A 25,529-nucleotide genomic window follows, 5' to 3' on the forward strand; every position below is an offset into this window, starting at 1 on the left:
TAGATACTGCTGCTTCTCTAGAATGCAGGGGAAGATGCTAAATTAGGTTCCCCAGATAGCATTGTTTTATTTTCATAGTGCCTCTGCAAGGAAGTTCATTTATTCCATCGTGTGGCTTCACAATGGCCCTTTCACTATTAAAAGGATGTGTATTATGATTTCCGCAATGCAAGGATAAAGCAGACATGATTTCCGATTTCTAAGATCTCTAGTGAATCTTCAGGAAAACCAAAGGAAACTTCCAGCAGCATTGATGCCAACTGTCAGCCAAATAATGGCATTTTGTGTCCCAGGGCACTTTGTGGAGGGTGCCAAAATGAGTGTGTTTTCAAAGGACCAGCATTATACAGTCTCCATCACTTGTTCCACTATAGTAACTCCCAGCAGGGTCATAATATCTGTGTATATTCCTGCATCTTCTTCCAACAGAATGTAGCAATAATAAATATCATTGAAGAATGAAAACTCCTGAGTAAATGCTAAAGCTCGGTCAAAAAGTTTTTTTTTTTTTAAAGAAATCAGCCTAACATAACTTACAGCTAATTTGATGTGTCCCTTGTGCTGCTGGCTGCAGAATAAGTTGAAATTTAGTTTACTAATATTACTGCTTCCATTATACGTTCATCATGTGGTAGATGCTATTTTTATGGCTGATATTGATTACATTATAATAGCACCCAGTGGATCTTTGTAACACTCTTTATTATTGTTCAAGCTTTTAGATTGCTAAAAAAAATATTTATTGTTACTTCATCTACATCTATTAAACTGAAGGATATGTGGGAATATATAGCCTTTACTCTCCCTATAGATAATCCATTATTATTACATATACTGTCTAGTACATACAGTGGCGTAGCGTGGGTTGTCAGCGCCCGGGGCAAGGTAAGTAATTTGCGCCCCCTACACAAATCTACTAGACCACTACACTGACGCCTACAGAGACCTACCTTATACCTACACTGACCTACCTGACCATTACAGAGACCTACCTTTTACCTACACTGACACCTTCACTGACACCTACAAAGACCCCCCCATACACTGACACCTACACTGACCCATCTACACTGACCCCCCTTACACTGACAACTTCACTGACCACCCCTACATTCCCACATACACTGAGGCCTACACTGACAACTACACTGACACCTACACTGACCCCCCCCCTAACACTGACACCACACACTGACTCCCCTACACTGACCCCCCTACACCAAGACCTACACTGACCCCCATACACTGACACCCCCTACACTGACCCCCGCATACACTGACACCCACCCATACACTGACACCTACACTGACCCCCCCATACACTGACCCCCCCATACACTGTCCCCCCATACACTGACACCCCCTACACTGACCCACACACTGAACTCCCCATACACTAACACCCCCTACACTGACCCCCCCCCATACACTGACCCCCCCCCATACACTGACACCCCCTACACTGACCCCCCCATACACTGACACCCCCTACACTGACCCACACACTGAACCCCCCATAAACTGACACCTACACTGACCCCCCATACACTGACACCCCCTACACTGACCCACACACTGAACCCCCCATACACTGACACCCCCACTGACCCCTCATACACTGACACCCCCTACACTGACACCACACACGGACTCCCCTACACTGACCCCCCTACACCAAGACCTACACTGACCCCCATACACTGACACCCCCATACACTGACATCCCCTACACACTGGCCCCTCCCCATACACTGACACCCCTACACACTGCCCCCCCATACACTGACACCTACACTGACCCCCCCCCATACACTGACACCCCCCTACACTGACACCTACACTGACCCCCCCCCCATACACTGACACCCCCCTACACTGACACCTACACTGACCCCCCCCCCCCCCCATACACTGACACCCCCCTACACTGACCCCCCCCCATACACTAACACCCCCCTACACTGACCTATCTCCCCCCTCCCATGTCCACTTCCCTGGGCTCCCGGAGCAGCACATCACTCACCTCTTTCTGTGTCCAGACACTGGGGACTTGAGGAGGCGATCTGGAGCAGAGGAGAGACACAGCGTGTCAGCAGCAGCAGCCAGCGTGGAGGCAGCCGGTCCAGACAGCAGGGAGAGACTCCAAGAGCGGCGCTGCACATGCACAGAGCCACCGGTGTTGGCTGCCATCTTCACCCACGACCAGCCCCGCCCCCTGGCCGCACATGACACCTTCAGCGTCCGCCGCTCGTCCTGCACAAACAGGCAGTAAAGGAGCCAAGTGCAGGAAAGAGCGGGCGCCGGACGAGCACTGTCACAATAAAGGGATGGGGACACTATTATCTTGCGGATGACGGGCGTGGAATGCGCCCCCCTAAATGTTGCGCCCGGTGCGAGTGGCCCCCTCTGCACCCCCCACGCTACGCCACTGAGTACATAGATATTGCAGATAAAAGTGTATCTAAACCAAGGGACAGAAATGTAATGCATTGAAGCTTACCAGTTCTTAGATATGGGGGTGCATTAGATTTCCTTTTAAAAAAAAATAAAAAATAAATTCCACCCTGTGATCCTGCCATTAAAAGCCTTACATAGTTACATAGTTACACAGTTAGTGAGGTTGAAAAAAGACATCAGTCCATCCAGTTCAACCTATGATGTGTGTGTGTGTGTGTTTGCTGTTAACCGTACATTGTATACCCCTGTATGTTGTGGTCTTTAACCACTTTACCACTGGAGGATTTTGCTGTCTTACGTCTGGGCCACTTTTTGCGATTCGGCGCTGTGCGACTTTAACTGACAATTGCGCGGTCGTGCGACGCCGTACCCAAACAAAATTTACGTCCTTTTTTTCCCACAAACAGAGCTTTCTTTTGGTGGTATTTGATCACCTGTGCGATTTTTACTTTTTGCGCTATAAACAAAAAAATTGCATTTATTTTGAAAAAGTAACAATATTTTTCACATTTTTTTATATGAAATTCCCCCCCAAAAAAATGTAAAAATCTAATTTTTTTTTTAATTTTTGGCCAATTTGTTTTCTGCTACCTATGTTTGGTAAAAAAAAAAAAAAATCAGAATAAGCATATTTTGATTGGTTTGCGCAAAAGTTATTGCGTTTACTAACAAAGGGAAAGATTTCTGTCATTTTTGGTGTTTTTTTTTTTAACGCGTAATGGCGGCGATCTGCGATTTTTTTTTTGCGGGACTGCGACATTGCGGCGGAGAGATCGGACCCTTGACTGACATTTTTGGACACTTTTGGGGGTACCAGTGACATTACTGCAGTAATCAATGCTATATATATGCACTGTTACTGTAAAAATGACACTGGCAGGGAAGGGGTTAATTTTATTGGAGAGGGAGGGGTTAATGTATGCCTGGTGCTTACTAACGTGTGGGGGGGGGGGAGGTGACTGAGTGACACAAGGACAGATCGAGGGTTCAGCTATGCTGAACCCTGCAATCTGACCCTGTCTGTCACTTAGGAGATCTGCCCGCTCTGTTTACACAAGCGGGCGGCAGTGTTAATTTTGTCGACTAAAACCGACTAAAACGTTTTCGTCGACTAAATTAACACAATTTTAGTCGACTAAAATATGACTAAAACTAAAACAATTCAGATGACTAAAATAAGACTAAAACTAAAATGGCATTTTAGTCAAAAGACTATAACTAAAACTAAATTGAAATTTGCTGCCAAAATTAACACTGGTACATGCTCAAAGCTTAAGACCATAAATATAACATATTAGATTTTTCAATCCAGGACCAGCAGTAGTATATAATGAGTTTGGAAATTGTAGAGAAATGCTTAAATAATGCATTACAAATTACAATTGAACTACACCCATTCGATTATAGATGACTAAAATGAATTTTAGTTGACTAAAACGTAGGACGTTTTAGTCGACTAAAATGTACTGGAGTTTTAGTCGACTAAATACGACTAAAACTAAAACACTTGCAGAAGACTAAAATGGGACTAAAACTAAAATGCCATTTTAGTCCTAACAAACAGATAGGAAGTCATGCATGGAAATAAATATCCCCCGATGATGTTTACAGGGCTCTCTCCTCCTAGCCTCGGCGGCTCAGCTGTTCGTCCTGCACTAATCAGTGAGTATCGTACGGCTAAGCCAACCGCCTCAGATTACTCAAGGAGACTCGATGTGGTGAGCCTGCGCACGGTCCAGCCGCCGCCGCACACCCTCCAAGAGCCGGATGCTATAGCCGCTCAGAGAAACTGACAATGCGGTTAAGCAGAGGGAGACTCCACGATCGGGACCCAGAGCATGACTTGCATGGGGGTGCTAAGGACAACGTTTCGGAGGCGTAGCCTCCTTCTTCAGATCTCAACGTTGAGGGTGTGCGGCGGCGGCTGGACCGTGCGCAGGCTCACCACATCGAGTCTCCTTGAGTAATCCGAGGCGGTTGGCTTAGCCGTACGATACTCACTGACTAGTGCAGGACGAACAGCTGAGCCGCCGAGGCTAGGAGGAGAGAGCCCTGTAAACATCATCGGGGGATATTTTTTTCCATGCATGACTTCCTATCTGTTTGTGAGTACCTGTTTTTATGGCTTCTATTAACTTCAAATAAATGGTGTTACACTAGGGCGGTGTGCGCTCTGTTCCTTTATTTTTTGTACAGCTGCTTTGCCTCATATCCCATGGAGGGTTAGGAGAGCTGCCATGCTTCATTCATGTGTTTCACCACAGGCCATATTACAAGATTCCCCAGCTTGAGAATCAATCTCCAGGATCTGCGCAGGGACTGGTAATGTGTGTTTTCTCTGTGCATTTTAGTCCTAAGACTAAGACTAAAACTGAATTGAAATTTGCTGCCAAAATTAACACTGGCGGGCGGATCTCCAAACTAGATTCCCCGACCATCGGGGAAGAGCAGCGGCGATCCTCCCCTGGTCCGACTCCCGCAGTGACTGAAAACAGCGGGAGCGAGCCTCCGCGCGCGCCGCCGAGAGAGGGGAATGTCTGGTGACGTAGACCTACGTCGCCAGACGATAACGAGTCACTGTGCCACAGTAGCAGCACAGTGAGCAGTGGGGAAGCAGTTAAGGTGCCCATCTAATCGTTTTTTGAAACTATCGATGCTCCCTGCTGATACGACTGTTTGCGGAAGAGAATTCCACATCCTTACTGCTCTGACAGTAAAGAACCCCCTACGTACTTTAAGGTTAAACCGTCTTTCCTCTAGTTTTAGTGAGTGGCCACGTGCCTTATTGTATTCCCTTTCTCTGAATAGTTTGTTCCTTATGCTAGGGTCGCCAGTACAGTATTTGTACATTGATATCATATCCCCCCTCAATCGTCTCTTCCCCAGAGAGAATAAGTGAGAATAAGTTCAGTGCTTCTAGTCTTTACTCATAGCTGATGTCCTCCATTCCCCTAATTATTTTTGTTGCCCTTCTCTGGACTCTTTCCAGTTCCAGCACATCCTACCTGAGGACCGGTGCCCAGAACTGGACAGTATACTCCAGATGTGGCCGGACCAGAGTCTTGTAGAGTGGGAGAATAATCTCTTTATTTCTGGAGTGAATCCCCTTTTTTATACATCCCAGTATTCTGTTGGCTTTGCTTGCAGCGGCTTGGCATTGCATGCCACTGCCAAGCCTGTTGTCTACCAGTACCCCCAGGTCCTTTTCCATCTTAGATTCACCCAGAGGTTCCCCCCCTAGTGAGTAGCTTGCTTTCTGGTTTCTGGCACCCAAGTGCATTACTTTACATTTTTCAGCATTAAACCTCATCTGCCATGTAGTTGCCCACCCCGTTATTCTGTTCAGGTCCGCTTGTAAGGTTTCCACATCCTGCATAGAAGATATTGGAATGCTTAGTTTAGTATCATCCGCAAATACTGAGATTGTACTAGATATCCCCTCCTCTAGATCATTTATGAATAAATTAAACAGGATTGGTCCCAGGACAGAACCCTGGGGGACCCCACTTTCCACACCCGCCCAATCCGAGTACTCCCCATTAATCATCACCCTTTGCACTCTTCCCTGGAGCCAGTTCTCTATCCAGGTACTCACCTTATGGTCCATACCTACCTTCCTTAGTTTGTACAGTAAGCGTTTGTGGGGAACGGTGTCAAAGGCCTTTGCAAAGTCCAGATACACCGCATCCACAGGCTTACCTTTATCTAGGTGGCAGCTCACTTCATCATAGAAGGTTAATAGATTGGTTTGGCAAGAACGATGTCCTAGGGTGGCAACTCTCACACACTGTACTGTATCTATGGAGGAGTAGCATTGTGATCCTAGGACAGGAGGTGTGTTAGGACTACAGAAAACCTCCCTCTCCCCTCATCTTCATTACATAAAGGTGAGGAGGTCTGTAGTTCTAATGTTTCAGATAAGACCACAGAGTACACAGAGCACATGATAACACTGGATTCCCGGCTGGATCAGAAAGTAATATTTGTATTTATTAAGCTGATATAACAAAGAGCTTTCATTTGTTTATTTAAAGCTCATTTCCACCTTGGGTCAAATTCAAAAACATGAATCCTCCAGCTTTAAATTGAAAAGCATCTTGGACTCCTGTACTTGCTTTATCCCCAGCACTATGCCTTGCAGACCCAACTGGTCACCTATTCTCTTGGGTGTTGCATGATGCCTGGCGTCCTTCAACCCACATGGTGTGAGCCCCGTGTATCAAAGCTCTGCCCTCCTTCGGCTTGCATTGCATACTCCTAATTTTTAGAGGAGATAAACTTCTTTCTCTTAAGGAGAATATATCAGAAGTGACAATTTTTTTAGGATACCTGTGTTGGAGGTGGAAAAGATAAAAAATGATTTTAACAGACACTGATGTAGTAACATCATTTTTTTTTTTTTATATTGTTGCTTGTCAGGGTCTGTTAATGACTGGATAGAGAAATTGTTTTAAAATAATTTAATATTGACTCATTAGGTGATTTTAAAGTGGTTATAAAGCTTTAAATGGATTGCAAAGTCTCAGTTTTTTTTTTCTATTAAAATAACAAACATGCCATACTTATCCACAAAATGTAACCGTGCTAGTGAAATAAAATAAATGAAGCAGCAGCTTCAAGTGAGATATCACCAAACAGTAAATATAGTATATAAGCTGCGCTAAATGATAAATTAAACAGTGCAAGTGAATAGACACAATATTCAAAAATACGGTAACCAAATACTGAAAGTGACGACAAATAGTGATGAAAAAAACATGCAAATAAATAAATGTATTAATCAGAATTGAGATGATCAAAATAAATAGATATAAATAAATAAATATATAATAGTCCAAAGAGTCCCAATAAAGTGACACAATGTGCAAGAAGTAAATGGTGCTGCGTGATATCCAATGCCAGTGCACAATCCACCACCAACTGTAGGTCTGCTTATGAGAAGCCAGATGAAAAAGGCTTATCAATCACCAAATGAATGGGTCAAAGAAGCAGAGCTTAAATCAACCAATGAAGCCTGGATGGGACCTGGATATCCGCAACAGGATATGTATAGGCAGAATGTATCACCTAATGCCAACCCTTTGTCCTAGAATCCACGGGTAAGAGAAAGCATAGGGGACTCCATAGTGCATACCATTAAATCAATTTTATTCAAATGTGAAAAAACACCTACATAGACAGCAGATTATAAGCGTAAAAACAAAGCAGCAGGCCGGCTGGAAGTCTGCCCGTTCTTCTGGGTTAACGCGGGTGATGTCAGCACGCCGTGACCCAATGCATTTCGTCACAACTGACATCTTCCTGGGGTGACCCATTCATTTGGTGTTTGATAAGCCTTTTTCATCTGGCTTCTGGTAAGCAGACCTACAGTTGGTGGTGGATTGTGCACTGGCATTGTATATCACGCAGCACCATTTACTTCTTGAACATTGTGTCACTTTATTGGCACTCTTTTGACTATTATGCCATACTTACCCCCTCTTTGCAGTAGTTTTGCACAGAGCAGCCCAGATCCTCCTCTTCTCGGGTCCCTGGCTGGAACTCCTGGCTCCATCTTGTTGAGTGCCCCCACAGAAAGCAGCTTGCTATGGGGGCACCCAAGCCAAGCTGCAGCTCTGTGTGTTCATTCAGGCAAGGAGCTGGCATATGGCCCCATCCCCGCTCTCTCCTGTTTGGCTAACTGAGTTTAATTGACAGCAGTGGGAGCCAATAGCACCACTGCTGTGTCTAAGCCAATCAGGAGAGAGTCCCGGGCGGCTGAGGCATTCGTGGACATCGCTGGATAGAGAGGAGGCTCAGGCAAGTATTAGGTGGGCTGAGAGGGCTGCATAGAATGCATCAAGATAAAAAACCTTCTAACTTTACAACCCCTTTAAGGTTCTTCGCCTTAATGCATTCTATGCATTAAGGTAAAAACCTTCTGTGCTGCAGCCCCCCCCCCCCCTTTTCCTTTCCTAAACCCAATCCGATCCAGTAATGTTGGACAGATTGCTGTCAAAAGGCTGCTGTCAATCGAAAGCTTTGACACGGGAGCGGGGGGGGGGCTGAGCCTGCATGGGTGCCCCCATGAAAAGCGGCTTAACCATGGGTTACCCGATGAAGAGGAGGGGCCTGGAGCGCCATCAGGGGGCCCCAGAATAAGAGTATTGGGGCTGCTCTGTGCAAAATCATTTCACAGAGCGGGTAAGTATAGGCATGTTTGTTATTTTCTTTTAAACAAACGTTTACAAACACTTTAACCATGTAGTAAAGTTTATCTATTCTACTATCTGTTTGCCAGTTCTAATATTGAAGACAGGTGTAACTTTGCCTTTTTAAGTCGTATGATGATTATGAAGACTATTAATATTGTTATTATTAATATTATAACCCTTATTTTTCATAATCTTTAGAGGAGTCTGTCTTTGAGAAATGCATACACTTACTTTTCTGAACCCCTTTGAAAAATGTAGACTGCCTAGTTCTGAACTTTCTCCGTCACTGTTCTGGAAAAAATATGCAGAACATGAGTTTTTACGTAATATATTGCATACTTGTTCCAGTACAGTTAGTTAGAATGTACTGCACCCAATAGAGCAATATTACGGCCGGGAAGAACAGGTATGACATCGGGAGCCTGCCAGAGAAGTGGGGTGAGGAGAAGTTTTGCTTGACTTGCAGGTAGCAACTCACAGGTCATTTAACAAGTTACTGAGAGCATTGCCTGGGCTAATGTATAATGGTATTCCTGCTGCTTTTATTTAGTCCAAAGCCTTTGATTGCTTAGGAAAGTGTGCTTAAAGGTCAAACTTTCTCTCTGCTCAAAATACATAATAGACAAAATATACAGCTGCCCGACCCAATAAATGCAAACATTAGTTTCTTTGACAAGGGATATTGAGAGGTTGTTTGGGGTTTTATAATTGATAAAAGAAATAAAAAAAGCGGTTCATTCCCCATTGCTTCATGGTTTGTTTTCTTTAAAAAAAATGTAAACAGTTATTAAAGCAAAATATGTTGAGACATTAAAGCGGAGTTCCACCCTGGTTATACATTTTTTTACAAAAATACCCCCGGGACAGTCAGGGCTAGCACATTCCACAATGGCTAGCCTCTGATCTGTCCCGGGTTGCACTCACCTTTCAGGAGATATACTTACCTTGAAATTGTCTTCTCCAGCGCTGCCATCTCAGGTGTGGGCAGCTTGAAGCCAGCACGATCCTCTTCCGCGTCCTCTTCGGTCCTCTTCCTCCTTCTTCGGTCCCACGATGCACTGCACCGGCCCCGACGTCAGTTCCGGGTCGCGCGCGTCATCCCTCCACAGCTTCTGGGCATGCCCAGAAGCTGTTTAGAAGGGAATGACGCGCGCGCCCCGGAACTGACGTCGGGGCCGGTGCAGGCGCAATGATTCCTGGGAGCGATGACGTTCAGCTCCCAGGAATCATTGCAAAATCCAGGAAGTGACGAATCGCCGTGGCCGCCGAGGGGAGGAAGAAGGAAGTAAGGTGAGTATATTTTCTCTAAAAGGTAAGTGAAAAAAAAAAAAAAATTGCGATTATCCATTTGTTTTTCAGGTGACCGGGAGCGAGAAGATGGAGGTAAGTATAAATTTCGGGTGGAACTCCGCTTTAAGGAAGGGGGTAAAAAGGGCCCAAGGAAAACATATCTATTTCATTTCGTCATGGATCTTTTCTCTTTCTTCTTGGCAGTAGTGGGATGTCCATCCGCCGAAGGCTGAGCCACATTTACATAATGACAAGTAGGGATCGACCGATTATCGGCAAAGCCGATTATCAGAGGGTCGATATTCACTTTTCCCGATATATCAGTATCGGCCCCGGGACTTGCCGATATTACCGATATTTTGTCTTGACATCATTGTGTATGTTGCAACACGTGCCTCCGCGCGCTGGGCCTAACCTTCTGCCTTCTTAGGCCGCCTCCCTCGCCTCGTCTGGAGTCTCTTGAGAGTGTATAACACAGCCATACACCCACTCACAGCAGCCCGGTGCCAGCCAGCCACCCACACCCACAGGCCCTGTACCAGCCAGTCAGCAACAGGCGCTGTACCAGCCAGCCAAGCACCCACAGGCCCTGTACCAGCCAGCCACCCACAGCCCCTGTGCCAGCCACCCACCAAAGGGTGCCAGCCAGCCACCCACCACAGGGTGCCAGCCAGCCAGCCACCCACCACAGGGTGCCAGCCAGCCACCCACCACAGGGTGCCAGCAAGCCAGCAACCCACCACAGAGTGCCAGATAGCCAGCCACCCACCACAGGGTGCCAGACAGCCAGCTACCCACCACCACAGGATGCCAGACAGCCACCCACCCACCACAGGGTGTCAGCCAGCCATCCACCACAGGGTGCCAGCCATCCACCACAGGGTGCCAGCAAGCCAGCCACCCACTACAGGGTGCCAGCAAGCAAACCACTCACCACAGGGTTCAAAATAGCCAGCCACCCTCCACCACAGGGTGCCAGCCAGCCAGGCACCCACCACAGGGTGCCAGCCAGCCATCCACCACAGGGGGCCAGCAAGCCAGCCACCACAGGGGGCCAGCAAGCCAGCCACCCACCACAGGGTGCCAGCAAGCCAGCCACCCACCACAGGGTGCCAGACAGCCACCCACCCACCATAGGGTGCAAGCCAGCCAGTTATCCACCACAGGGTGCCAGCAAGCCAGCCACCCACCACAGGGTGCCAGCAAGCCAGCTACCCACCACAGGGTGCCAGACAGCCAGCCACCCACCACCACAGGGTGTCAGTCAGCCACCCGCCACAGGGTGCAAGCCAGCCAGCCATCCACCACAGGGTGCCAGCAAGCCAGCCACCCACCACAGGGTGCCAGACAGCCAGCCACCCACCAACACAGGGTGTCAGCCACCCACCACAGGGTGCCAGCCAGCCAGTTATCCACCACAGGGTGCCAGTAAGCCAGCCACCCACCACAGGGTGCCAGCAAGCCAGCCACCCACCACAGGGGGCCAGCAAGCCAGCTACCCACTACAGGGTGCCAGCCAGCCAGCCAGCTACCCATCACAGGGTGCCAGCCAGCCAGCCACCCACCACTACAGGGTGTCAGCCAGCCAGCCACCCACCCACCACAGGGTGCCAGCCAGCCACCCACCCACCCACCACAGGGTGCTAGCAAGCCAGCCACCAACCACAGGGTGCCAGGCAGCTAGCCACCCACCACAGGGTGCCAAACAGCCAGCCACTCCTCACTACAGGGTGTCAGCCAACCAGCCACCCACCCACCACAGGGTGCCAGCCAGCCACCCACCACAGGGTGCCAGACAGCCAGCCACCCACCACCACAGGGTGCCAGCCACCCACCACAAGGTGCCAGACAGCCAGCCAGCCACCCACCACAGGGTGCCAGCCAGCCACCCACCACAGGGTGTCAGCCAACCATCTGGAAGAGCAGGATGCTGCAAAAAAAGAAAAATTCCAAAAAGACAACGGACAGAAGAGAAACTTCATTGTGGTCGAATAGATGCCATGTTCAGTGTTTTATTTGGGCCTCATGCAGAGGATTCTTCTGAATCTGCAATAATGACCCTGCATTATGAACTTTATCTCTATTTGAAGGAACCAGTAATTGACAGAGCAAGTGGTGATCCTCTTCAGTGGTGGAAAGAAAATGAGACACGCTACAAAAGACTTGCTTCCCATGCTAGAAGATACCTTTCTGCTCCTCCTTCCTCGGTACCCAGTGAGCGTGTTTTTAGTGAAGTGGCAGCAATATATGAAAAAAACAGAAGCCGTTTAACTGGTGAACATGCTGAAATGTTATGCTTTCTGCACTATAATATTGTTCTACTTAACTGGGAGTATTGAAAGTGAGTAGTACTAGTGTTCAGTCCACTGTCTTTTGCACTGCAGCTACAAGATTTAATCATTGCAGACAGTGAGTGCACTACTGCAGCAGTTTATGTAAATGAGGTTTTGGGAAGCCTTTAGTTATTATTTTCCCAGCACTTTATTTTTCACAGTTGTCCATAGCTTCCAACTGTCCCTGATTTCGAAGGACTGTCCTTGATTTAGAACAAAGTCCCTCTGTCCCTCTTTCCTCCTCATTTGTCCCTCATTTTGGTCTCATCTATAACATTGTATATGAAATGCACTATTTTATCTATCAAAAGGTGTTTCCCAGCGATAAATATTTCATCCAGTTTCTAAATTTGTAAATTCCAAAAGCCAATATAATGGAATAGTAGTGGTAAAAAAAAAGCACGTGTGGGTTTGACCTAAATTTTTTTGTACAATTCTCCTTCAAGGGGGTGTGGCAGGAGATGTGTCCTATGCCTACATACTTTTGCTAATAGGTGTCCCTCATTCCCATCTCAGAAAGTTGGGAGGTATGCAGTTGTCTACAGTTACAAAATATCGGCCCATATCGGCCGATACCGATACTTTGTGACCAAAATATCGATATCGGCCCTGAAAAAAAACATATCGGTCTATCCCTAGTGAGCACCACTCAATACAGAAGGTGAGTTAGATGACGCTGGTCATTGTTCAACCCAGAAAACAAGCGGCACTGGACTGGTTTGGTAAGTTTGTGAAGGACAGCAACAGGTGTGAATATGGCAGAATTCTATTTTTTTCTCACCAGAGTTTTACCTTAAAACTAGCCTAACCACTTGCCGACAAGCCTCCATGGTTATACGGCAGCAGGTCGGCTCTGTTACACGAAATTATTTACATGTATCCCGCTTAGTGTAGCAGAAAGTGTGAGCGCACCCACGCACTGTCAGAGGCGCACACAGGCGCCGATTGACTAGAGGGGGAGCCAGTCAGCAGGTGTGGCAGCCCCAATGTACGCCGGGCACCTGCGATCGCTCCCTATGGAAACAGAACGGCGATCTGCCAATGTAAACACGGCAGACCGCTGTTCTGTCAGTGATGAACACAGGGATCATGTATTTCTCCTATTTAGGAACACAGGTCTCTGTGTTCACCCAGTGAGCCCATCCCCCACACAGCTAGAAAGCACCCCCTAAGCACACATTTAACCTTTTGATCGCCCCTGGTGTTAACCCCTTCCCTGCCAGTGTCATTAGTACAGTAACAGTGCATATTTTTAACACTGATTACTGTAGTAATGTCACTGGTCCCCCCAAAAGTGTAAAAAATGTCAGTTAGGTGTCTGATCTGTCCGTCGCAATGTCGCAGTCCTGCTAAAAATCACTGATCGTCGCCATTACTAGTAAAAAAAAAAAATTACATAAATCCTTCCCCTAGTTTGTAGACACGATAACATTTGCGCAAACCTATCAATATACACTTATTGGGATTTTTTTTACCAAAAATATGTAGCAAAATACATATTGCCCTAAAATGATGAAAAAATTAGATTTTTTTTTATTGGGAATGTTTTATAGAAGAAAGTAAAGACCGTGCAATTGTAAGTTAAATAACGCAGTGCCATATTGCAAAAAATATGGTCATTAAAGGGGTAAAACCTTACGGTCCTTAAGTGGTTCAATGCAATATTCTGAAGGATGTTCAGAAAGTTAAGTGCAATAACAGAGCATGTATTTATACAAATCTCTAAACTAGAGCTAGAGCCTTGAGAAGAAAAGAGGGAGAGGTGGATAGCGTTCCAAAAGAGGGACTGTCCCTCCAAACGAGGCGCAGTAGAGAGCTATGCCCGGAAGCAGTCAGTGTACCACACACATCACCAATGCTTGCCAATGCTTGAAGGCTCCAGTAAACCCACAAAAATTAACCCACTATAATTACAGTTTTTTGTTCAAAACAGCATATTGTATATTTGTTAGTATTGCTTCATGGACAAATCTGGTTGCACTTATACAGGCAGGTCCCTGGTGCGATTCTGGGAATTTGGACAAATTTCTACAAGCTGGAGGGTGGGGGCCAGGAGGGTTGATCTACATACTTAGGGGAGCTCAGCCAATCCCCAGGTAGCGGGCCTGCCATATGGATGAGCAAGGCCGGCCTTAGGTGTTCAGGCACCCTGTGCGAGCTAATCCTGTGGCGCCCCACCCCCCCCCCCCCAGCACCCTGCACATATTCTTGCACTTTTTATGCACTTCATCTGACTTTTCTTTTTTATGATCACTAATAACTTAGCCCCCCTTACATTAGAGACCCCCCCCTTACATCAGAGACCCCCCCACGGAGCCCCCTTACATTAAAGACCCCCTTATATCAGAGGCCCCCCTTACATCAGAGAGCCCCCTTACATCAGAGACCCTCACAGAGGCCCCCCTTACATCATAGACCCCCCACACAGAGCCCACTTACATCAGAGACCCCCCACACAGAGCCCCTTACATCAAAGACCCCCCACACAGCACCCCCTTACATCAGAGACCCCCCACACAGAGCCCCCTTACATCAAAGACCCCCAACACAGCGCCCCCTTACATTAAAGACCCCCCACACAGTGCCTCCTTACATCAGAGACCCCCCAAACAGAGCCCCCTTACATCAAAGACCCCCACACAGTGCCCCCTTACATCAGAGACCCCCCAAACAGAGCCCCCTTACATCAAAGACCCCACACACAGCGCCCCCTTACATCAGAGACCCCCCACACAGAGCCCCCTTACATCAAAGACCCCAAACACAGCGCCCCCTTACTTTAGAAGATAGTGTTGCCCTGGGAGATTTTCAGTAACAGCCAGGTGGGCTGGAAAAAAATCAGCCAAGTGAGCTGTAAGTTCTTGCTGTAGGAAGAACTGGGATCAGTGTCTACGTTGGAGTTGGAGTTACTCCTGTATGCAATCTACAACACTTTGTGCTACTTTCCAAAGGTACTGAAGTGCATTTTTCAATCTCAAGAGACTGTCAGTGTTCAGGAAGAGGAGACAAATCTGAAGTTGTACATAGGGAGGGAGAGGCGATAAATCTGTAATTGTACATAGGGAGGGAGAGGCGATAAATCTGGAGTTGTACATAGGGAGAAAGTGGAGACAAATGTGGAGTTGCACATAGGGAGGAAGAGGAGACAAATCTGGAGTTGTAGATATGGAGGAAGAGGAGATGAATCTGGAGTTGTACATAGGGAGGAAGAGGAGACCCATCTGGAGTTGTACATAGGGAGAACGTGGAGACAAATCTGGAGTTGTAGATATGGAGGAAGAGGAGATAAATCTGGAGTTGTAGATATGGAGGAAGAGGAGATAAATCTGGAGTTGTAGATATGGAGGAAGAGGAGACGAATCTGGAGTTGTACATAGGGAGGAAGAGGAGTCAAATCTGGAGTTGTACATAGGGAGGAAGAGGAGTCAAATCTGGAGTTGTACATAGGGAGGAAGTGGAGACAGATATGGAGTTGTACATTTGATGGAAAAGGAGACAAACCTAGAGTTGTAGATATGGAGGAAGAGGAGTTTGAATCTGGAGTTGTACATAGGGAGGAAGTTGTCCCTGGTTTTTGTTCTTTGATTCAAGTTGGGCATCTCATATATCCCTTCAACCATCTAAATTGTTACCCCTAATAAAACAAAAGAACAAAGCCAAGGGACGGACTTCTTTTGTCTGGATGCAAGCGGAGAATGCATATTGCCTGGCAGTGCAGGAGTAGGGGAGCCAGTTACCAACAGCTCCTGCAGGGGTAGGCCACACACACTTAACAGCTGCAGCACTTATAGCTAGCTTTTTTTTCTCTGTTATAGAAGACAAACAGAGGATAATGCCAAGGAAGGGAGTAGAGAAAAATGCATGATGGTAAATATTATATATTAATACACAATTTTTGTTTGTAGCCAGTCAAGTGTCACGCTTGAACAATCAATCCATCTTGTTTCCAATGCCATCTTCAGTCTCCACACCCAGCATAACAGATCTCTGGAACACATTTATTGGCATTGTCTATCTAGTTAGCTGCTTAATTTTGTATAGTTTATTGGATGACATCATGTTATTTAATATATCATTCATAGTATAAAGCTAAAAATAGAACATTTTATTGCCAACTAAAAAAAAAACACATTCACCCCTTGAATTTGTAATGCATTGTTCCTTGTTAGGTTGTCACTTGGGATATATAAATGACACATAAAGCTGAAGTCTCTGAAGCTTTTCAGCAGTGAAATTTGCATCCCTGTGCTAGCCAGTTATGGGATGTGCTTGTTTTTATGTGCTACTTATTCTACTGGGAGAAAACTTGGACAAACACATACATGACAGGGAAAAAGCATGCGATTATAATTTTTTTGGAACACACTCATTTCTTTATTTAGAACACGCTGGAGTAGTATTTTTTTTTTTTTTAATCAAATTATTTTCCAAGGAATCTACAGAATGTATTATATTTATTTTACAGAAGTTGCATTACCATTTATATTTTATACATATTACAATGCATGCGTTTCTGTATTAATAAAAACATAATCTTACCAATATATTACTCTTATACAGTATGTGCACACACGTATCTCCTACAATACCTGTTTTATACTGCCTGGTCCTTACTCCCACCCACCCCCACCCCCCAAGAACAGACCACGTTTATCATGGCTGCTGAGCTATGAGTTTGTGGTCAGGATACGTGTCTTTGTCATCTCTGTCCTCTGTCCTCTCCCGATCCTCTCTGATCTCCTGTGTCCTCCTCCCCCTGCCCTCCCTGCCTGTTAGCTCTGTGTGTGTGTGTGAGCTGCCCCTCCCCTCCTGCCGCTTTTAGTATTCATTTAAAAATTTACTGCCAGCCCCTCTCTTGTATTTACCTATAACACACAGTGTAAGTGTATGTGGAAAACAAAGCTTCTAAATATAATTTTTGCAGATATCTTCAGGCTGGTCATGTGACTTCTGGCCGATCTCCACCCTCATCTAAGGGGTACAGCGGGAGGAGCCAAGCGGCCAGCACAGTGGTCACGTGACCTCCCGGATGGCATCAGCAGAAGATCTCGGCTCCTCCTGCTGTAGCCCTGCATCAGAGAAGAGCAGCCGAGACTCACGTGACCACCCTGGAGATATCTGCAAAAAATTTTTTTTAGAAGCTTCATTTTCCACACACACTTAAGCTGGATACACACTATAAAATGTATTTTGATTTTTTTTCCTTTACATTTACCAAAACCATATAATATGAGGTCAAACCCAACACTTTCAATTAGTATGCAATCAGGCAGGCCCTTGTACTACATAGTTGAAGATAAATCTAAAGGAAATCAAACAACAAAAGTTGTATTGTGTGTATCCAGCTTTACACTGTGGGTTATAGCTAAATACAAGGGAGGGGCTGGCAGCATAATGCAGCCCCAAGGTTACAATCACTTTAAGCTATCCATACATTGTGTGCATTTCAGCCAGTTCCTTATGAACCTGAACAAAAACTGTCCCAGCTGCAGCACGGTTGCTTTTTCTTCCTGGTCTCACAGGAGACACGTGCAGCAGCTAGAGCCATAGGCTTCTGTTGCTGTCAGTCAAATACTGTGAGTAGGAAGCAGGGGGCATGGCCAAGCCACACTGTGTGTGTCTACAGACGCACACAGACCACCTTAGGAGCACACTTACATGGGCGCCCCCCATAACACACGGCTAGCTAAGGAGGCACCTGGAGAAAGAAAGAACGGACAGCAATGGGGGGGGAACTCTAAAAGAGGAAGTAAGAGGCCTCTCTGTGCAATATTGTTGCACAGAGCAGGTAAGTATAACATCCTTTTTAATTTAGCAAAATAAAAAACCTTAATATCACTTTAAGAAATATCATATACTTCAGTACTGAATTATTAAAATGGATAAAGGATTTGACATATAAAGCTATCCATCATCTGGCTGTTGAAAGAAGTTACACATGCATTACTGTAGAGACTATTTCAATCTCTTTAGCTGTTTATTGTATTTTAAATAGTGAATGTTCCCTCAAGACCCATCCGCATGAAAGTGTGAAATTACACTCAGAGACATAATGTGAGATCGCAGGAGGTCAATTACTTATAGATGTGTTTTTTCAACCCTCCATTTTGACTGATTTGTTTTGCTCGTGTATGGCCTATGGGCATTTGGTTCCTGAAACTCATTTTAAATGAAGAACTATGCCATATACAGCCATACAGATTAATGCATGTAGAAAATTGGACCATCTGATTAAAAGATCACTGTTTGCTCCAGCTACGTACAGCTTTTATTTGAAGAATCGTTGCATGTGTTTTAAATGTAGCTAACGTACCTGAATGTGTTTTAATTTAGCTTCTTGTAATTCCGTACACCTCAAGATATAGACTGGGTGAGGAACTGGCAGCACATTGAGTTAGTTAGGTTCTATTGTAGTGCACTGAGCTGTCCACATAACCCCAGGAGCTTACCAACAGGAGACAGCACGAGGCTAACTGGGGAAGAGTGAAGTCATTTTGTCAAAATTGATTTTGCCGCCAGCAAAAATTCCAAACAGAAACACTCCGTTTTGTTCATTCGGTTGCTTAGATGAAATTTACTTTTCTTTACTTGCTCTGTTCAGGGGTTTATATTTGGTTAGTTTAATTGTATTTTTTTTTTTTTTCGTATTTGATATTTGTTGTACTTTACTTTTATTTATTTATTTATTTATTTATTTTGTAAAATAAACGAATGAGGGACCATTTACTGGCACAGCTTCGGGATAATTTGAAGGAGCTTCAGTTTTCCTCAGGAGCCATTTAAAGCCCATTGCACAATTACAAACCATCTTGCCCATTGACTAGCCAAACTGGTAAAGGTCCATTGAAAGCTCTTGATTTTTGAGGAAATTGTGGAGAAATTATTGCTGTCAAATAATACTCTGAATTGTTTTCCCAGACATTGCTGAAATGCACCTCTTTCCAGACATTGTCGAAATGCACCTCTTTCCAGACATTGTTGAAATGCACCTCTTTCCAGGCATTGTTGAAATGCACCTCTTTCCAGATATTGCTGAAATGCACCTCTTTCCAGACATTGTTGAAATGCACCTCTTTCCAGACATTGTTGAAATGCACCTCTTTCCAGGCATTGTTGAAATGCACCTCTTTTCAGACATTGTTAAAAATGCACCTCTTTCCAGGCATTGTTGAAATGCACCTCTTTTCAGACATTGTTAAAAATGCACCTCTTTCCAGACATTGTTGAAATGCACCTCTTTCCAGACATTGTTGAAATGCACCTCTTTCCAGACATTGTTGAAGTGCACCTCTTTCCAGACATTGTTGAAATGCACCTCTTTTCAGACATTGTTAAAAATGCACCTCTTTCCAGACATTGTTAAAAATGCACCTCTTTCCAGACATTGTTAAAAATGCACCTCTTTCCAGACATTGTTAAAAATGCACCTCTTTCCAGACATTGTTAAAAATGCACCTCTTTCCAGACATTGTTGAAATGCACCTCTTTCCAGGCATTGTTGAAATGCACCTCTTTTCAGACATTGTTAAAAATGCACCTCTTTCCAGACATTGTTGAAGTGCACCTCTTTCCAGACATTGTTGAAATGCACCTCTTTTCAGACATTGTTGAAATGCACCTCTTTTCAGACATTGTTAAAAATGCACCTCTTTCCAGACATTGTTAAAAATGCACCTCTTTCCAGACATTGTTAAAAATGCACCTCTTTCCAGACATTGTTGAAATGCACCTCTTTCCAGACATTGTTGAAGTGCACCTCTTTCCAGACATTGTTGAAATGCACCTCTTTCCAGGCATTGTTGAAGTGCACCTCTTTCCAGACATTGTTGAAATGCACCTCTTTCCAGACATTGTTGAAGTGCACCTCTTTCCAGACATTGTTGAAATGCACCTCTTTCCAGACATTGTTGAAGTGCACCTCTTTCCAGGCATTGTTGAAATGCACCTCTTTTCAGACATTGTTAAAAATGCACCTCTTTCCAGACATTGTTAAAAATGCACCTCTTTCCAGACATTGTTGAAGTGCACCTCTTTCCAGACATTGTTGAAATGCACCTCTTTCCAGACATTGTTGAAATGCACCTCTTTCCAGGCATTGTTGAAATGCACCTCTTTCCAGACATTGTTGAAATGCACCTCTTTCCAGACATTGTTGAAGTGCACCTATCATTGATGATTTGCTAATTACCATTTCTGGATCCTGTAAATGTCTCATTTTATGGTTTATGTTCCAGCTTTCAACACCGCAAAGTGTGAGAAATTACAAAAAGAGAAGGAGGAGCTGGAAATTAAATTTGACAATGAAGTGAAGAAGCTTGAACGACATCAACAGGAAGAACTCCAAGCATTGAAGGAGCGTCTACAGCTACAGTATGATGAAGAGATGGAGCGGCTACGAGCTGAACAGAGTGCCCAGCTGCAGAAGCTCTTATCCCAACACCAGGGACAAGTCAGTAGATTCTCATGTGTTATTGATTTAGTAATTGAGCCCTGTCACGTAGCTATTGCATGGTGTGGTGTGGGAAAGGTGGTGAGAAGTGTTTTCACGTTTTTAAAATTATATTATCAATATACCAGTCAGTGAACTAAACCTTTTTCATAAACCTGACAGTAATACTATTTATTAAGCCTTCATCTCTGTTCATCCAACTGTTATAGTTGGCTAGAATAGACTATTGTGTACACTTGTTGCTTTGGAAAAGGCTGTCAAGGGATAATGGATAATCCTTCCTTTTGACTTTTCTTGTTTTTAGCAATTAGAATAAACCATGCCCCCCCCCCCCCCTCTAGAATATACATTTCTTTCCCTTATTCACCTACCATTGTGTTAAGCATCAGGAGCTGAAGAAATTGCTAATACTTCTACTAGTACTTCCAGGTATAGAGATACCTGGGCCAATCAGCGCTGTCACACAGGATATTGTAATGTAGGACTTTCCATCGCTCGCGGTGGATGAAGAGAGAGGCAGGGGAGTGTAAGGAAAGGTAAGTACATGCTGCTGAATAGAGTTAGGTTAAAGTGAACCTGAAGCAAAGAACAGGTTCACTTTTAAAGTGATTGTAAACGATCACCTTGTAAAACAACCCATTCCTTTTAAAATAGGAATGAAAGGCAAAGCATTTGTGTATAGATATAAAAAAAATAAGGGATCAATTTCCCTCTGTTCTCAGCTGCATAAGATTTGGGGGAAGGAGAAGCAACAGTACACTGAGCTTCCCAGTGAATGGCTGTGCGGGGGGGGGGGGGGGGCTGGGGGTGGCAGGACAAGTCTGATCATTGGAGGAGAGCAGGCAGAGTTCCCAGCACAGCTAGAGAACTGACCACGGTGTATTCTCCTGCTTAATGTGGTCAGTTTTTAATTGGAAAGCAGAGGGACTGGCAAGAACACAAGGGATTTCACACAGGAAGCAATACAAAGAGAACAGGATCCTTCCTCATACAAGTGCATGGTACAGCAGCCACACATCAGGATAATTGCCTGCCATATGGGGGTAGCAATTTGTCAGGTGTAAAAATGAGAGAGGCCCGCTCTGTCAAAACAAGAGTAGTTCAGGGAGAATATACTCTTCCAACCCACGTAAGCTGGGAGAACACGGGCCAAATGTCAGAAGACATCAGCCGGTTAAAAAAAAGGAAACGTCCGACATTCGGCCCATGTGTATGTTAGTCTGCCAGCTTCTGTAGGACTTGCATGCTGGAAAACCAGCAGCCGACTGACTCCCAATCAGCGCTCTCAGCCAATGGCAGAGAGCGCTGATCGGAGTGTTCTGGCAGGGGGACCCTGTCAGAACACAAGACAGCTCAGCGGGGGAGATCACTGTACTAATGTTGGGTCATTAGTACAGCGTCTCCGACCGGAGCTGACAGTTTTCTTTCTTGTAACCCGCTGAATTGCACAAAAAAACTGTAGTGTGTACCAGGCTTTAGAGAGCACTTGTATTTTCTCTGAATATTTCCTCCACAGATTCAAATATACTGTATTTAAATACCACAGCTGTGTCTTCTTTGATACTTCATCTCACAGATCTCCTGGTAATGAGGTTTTTTCTTACACTGGCTGTGCCTGTGCACTTGCTTTCCATAAACTTGCATAGGCCCATCAGCTGTATCCTCGAATGTAAAGGCATGGCTAGGGCTAAGAAGATTTTTGATGCCATGAAACCTGTCAGATGAAGGACAGAGAAATAATGTTTTTTTTTTTTTTTTTTAATGCAAGCAGTTTAACAATTAAATTTGACCTGGAATCAGTCTCTTGCAATCCCCTGTACAGCAGAGCTCAGACCGGGAGACAGAAAAGCAGCACAAGAAGCTTCTCAGTTGTGCTGCCATACTTAGGTTCTAATGAGGAGACTGCTAATTGGAGACAGTAGAGGAGATTACCAGTGTGCTGCTTCTCCTTTTACTGTCCCTGGCTGGGGGAAGGACAATACCTGTGTTCTGTACCAGCAGTAGAGAAAAATTAGGTCTTCTACCCTGCCAGACAGGGCTGTGCTGTATGTTACGACTGGGTGGACAGAAACATGAATTCATGGCAGGTAATACAGCACCTGTACAGGTCCCTCTCAAATAATTAGCATATTGTGATAAAGTTCATTATTTTCTGTAATGTACTGATAAACATTAGACTTTCATATATTTTAGTTTCATTACACACAACTGAAGTAGTGCAAGCCTTTTATTGTTTTAATATTGATGATTTTGGCATACAGCTCATGAAAAACCAAAATTCCTATCTCAAAAAATTAGCATATCATGAAAAGGTTCTCTAAACTAGCTATTAACCTAATCATCTGAATCAACTAATTAACTCTAAACACCTGCAAAAGATTCCTGAGGCTTTTAAAAACTCCCAGCCTGGTTCATTACTCAAAACCGCAATCATGGGTAAGACAGCCGACCTGACTGCTGTCCAGAAGGCAGTCATTGACACCCTGAAGCAAGAGGGTAAGACACAGAAAGAAATTTCTGAACGAATAGACTGTTCCCAGAGTGCTATATCAAGGCACCTCAGTGGGAAGTCTGTGGGAAGGAAAAAGTGTGGCAGAAAACGCTGCACAACGAGAAGAGGTGACCGGACCCTGAGGAAGATTGTGGACAAGGACCGATTCCAGACCTTGGGGGACCTGCGGAAGCAGTGGACTGAGTCTGGAGTAGAAACATCTAGAGCCACCGTGTACAGGCATGTGCAGGAAATGGGCTACAGGTGCCGCATTCCCCAGGTCAAGCCACCTTTGAACCAGAAACAGCGGCAGAAGCGCTTGACCTGAAGGCTTGCACTACTTCAGTTGTGTGTAATGAATCTAAAATATATAAAAGTCTAATGTTTATCAGTACATTACAGAAAATAATGAACTTTATCACAATATGCTAATTTTTTGAGAGGGACCTGTATGTGTACTTCATCTGTGTATTTATCTGTTTAGCTTTGAATCACAGTGATAAGATTATTTACACCAGATTGATAATTTTCCTAAATATACCTTTAAAAAGAAGCACATATTTAGTTACGTTTATTCCAGTTTTGTATGAAAAGAAGTAAAGGATGTAAGAATTTTGTAATACAGATCTGTATAATGGCAGCCTCTGCTCACTGTCATGGGAATTCCTGGCACAATGGTAATTATGCCGCGGGTACTACCAGCAGCTGACAGAACCTGGGCATAGTGCACCAAGGCAGATGTTCCTCTCTCAAATTCTGTGCATTTGCAAAAGACCTAAAGGAGAGACTTACGAATACAATACATGCTTGATCCATCACTTCTGTCTCAGTCTAGTAGAGCAGGCAAGCAGCGAGAGCATTAACATGGCTCAATGGATGTGGAGATATGTGTACCTTGTAATTGGAAACATCTGACAGCTTGACAGTAAGCAGATCTGTTCAATATGAGTTGAGTAATAGTACAGCAACAATTCATCAGTGTTCACTCTAGAAATGAAGAATCATGTTACATATCTTCACTGAGCATCAAGTATTCTCTGCATTTCTTCCACATGTCGACTTAAAGGTCACCTGGCATAACTAGACTCTAATATACAGATATGTAATAACAAATAGATTAAAAGGAGGAAAAGTACGAGAGGGGAGTTATTTTTCTGGGATTGCCTGCGGACTCAGATTCTTTACTGCGCTAATCTCTTCTTGACATGTCATCACATATTTTAAACATTGTTAAACAAACCTGTGCACGTAACAGTAGTAGTAGTAGTAATAGTAGTAGTAGTAGTAGTAGTACATATCCATTGCAACTGGCCAGGTTTCTATTTACTGCCAAAGATAAACTTTAATTGATTGGTGTGACTAATGGCATTTTCCCATGGCATTGTTGAAGCTTGCAGAGATGTCCATACACAAGGGGGTTACTGTAGCTAATTAGATCATTCTAGATTAAAAGGGCAGATCCAGGCAACACATGCTTCCAGATTCCATCAAGCAAGTACCACAGCTGTATGGGTTGATGGGTTCTTTGTAATCTACTGCAGGTAGAATCCATAGAGCAACTTATATGATCACTGGGAGTGTATGTGTGGAATCATGTGTTGCAAAAAATTACTGAAATACTAGTCACAGTTGCAGCTTCTAAAGGAGGTTTAAATCTGATTGGTGGATAAGAGAAAGGGAGAGGGATGAACTATGAACTGGTGTACTACAGAAATGCCTGAATGAAATATAAAGCCTAAAAAGGCATGCTGTGCCCATAACTCCCAACTGTCCCTATTTTCCAGGGACTGTCCCTATTTTCGAGGGACTGTCCCTCATTGGAAACAAAGTCCCTCTGTCCCTCCTTCCTCCTCATTTGTCCTTCATTTTATCTATATACAGTAGTTGTATATAAAATGCACTATTTATATATCAAAACGTTTTATGGTGCTAGACCTTTCACCCAATTTCTAAGTTGCTGCATTTGTAAATTTTAAAAGCCAATATAAAGGAATAGTAGTGGTGAAAAAAAAGTAATGGATTACAGGTTTTCCCGGTTATGGTCTGCCATGGGTGATTTTAGATCCAGCCGAAAACAACTGTCATTTAACATCTATGGGTCGCTTAAAAAAATTAGCTTCTGTTGTCATTTTTAGATCAGTAATAATCAGATCATTTGCAGATATACAGATGGTTTCTGGGTAACTTTTGCATAGTGTATTAGGCCAGAGTTGTGGCAAACATGGCATTTGTTAAAGGAAGTTGGATTATCTACATACTATAGGCTTCAATTGAACCCGTTGTGAAGAGGGCATTATAAATAGGGATGATCGAAC

General features: G+C 44.5%; 1 protein-coding gene across 3 annotated transcripts in view; it reads left to right on the top strand.

Moving 5' to 3' along the window:
* The window catches only part of MTUS2 (microtubule associated scaffold protein 2), a 991,417-nt gene that overhangs the window by 882,452 nt on the left and 83,436 nt on the right, over nucleotides 1-25,529 (top strand). For all 3 annotated transcript variants that reach the window (XM_082247669.1, XM_082247668.1, XM_082247670.1), the window contains one exon: nucleotides 20,509-20,723. In XM_082247669.1, coding sequence (XP_082103795.1) covers nucleotides 20,509-20,723 — 215 coding nt within the window. The remainder of the gene's footprint in view (nucleotides 1-20,508; nucleotides 20,724-25,529) is intronic.

The sequence above is a fragment of the Pelophylax lessonae genome (assembly GCF_965119305.1).
Source record: "Pelophylax lessonae genome assembly, chromosome: 2".
NCBI classification, from domain to species: Eukaryota; Metazoa; Chordata; class Amphibia; order Anura; family Ranidae; genus Pelophylax; species Pelophylax lessonae.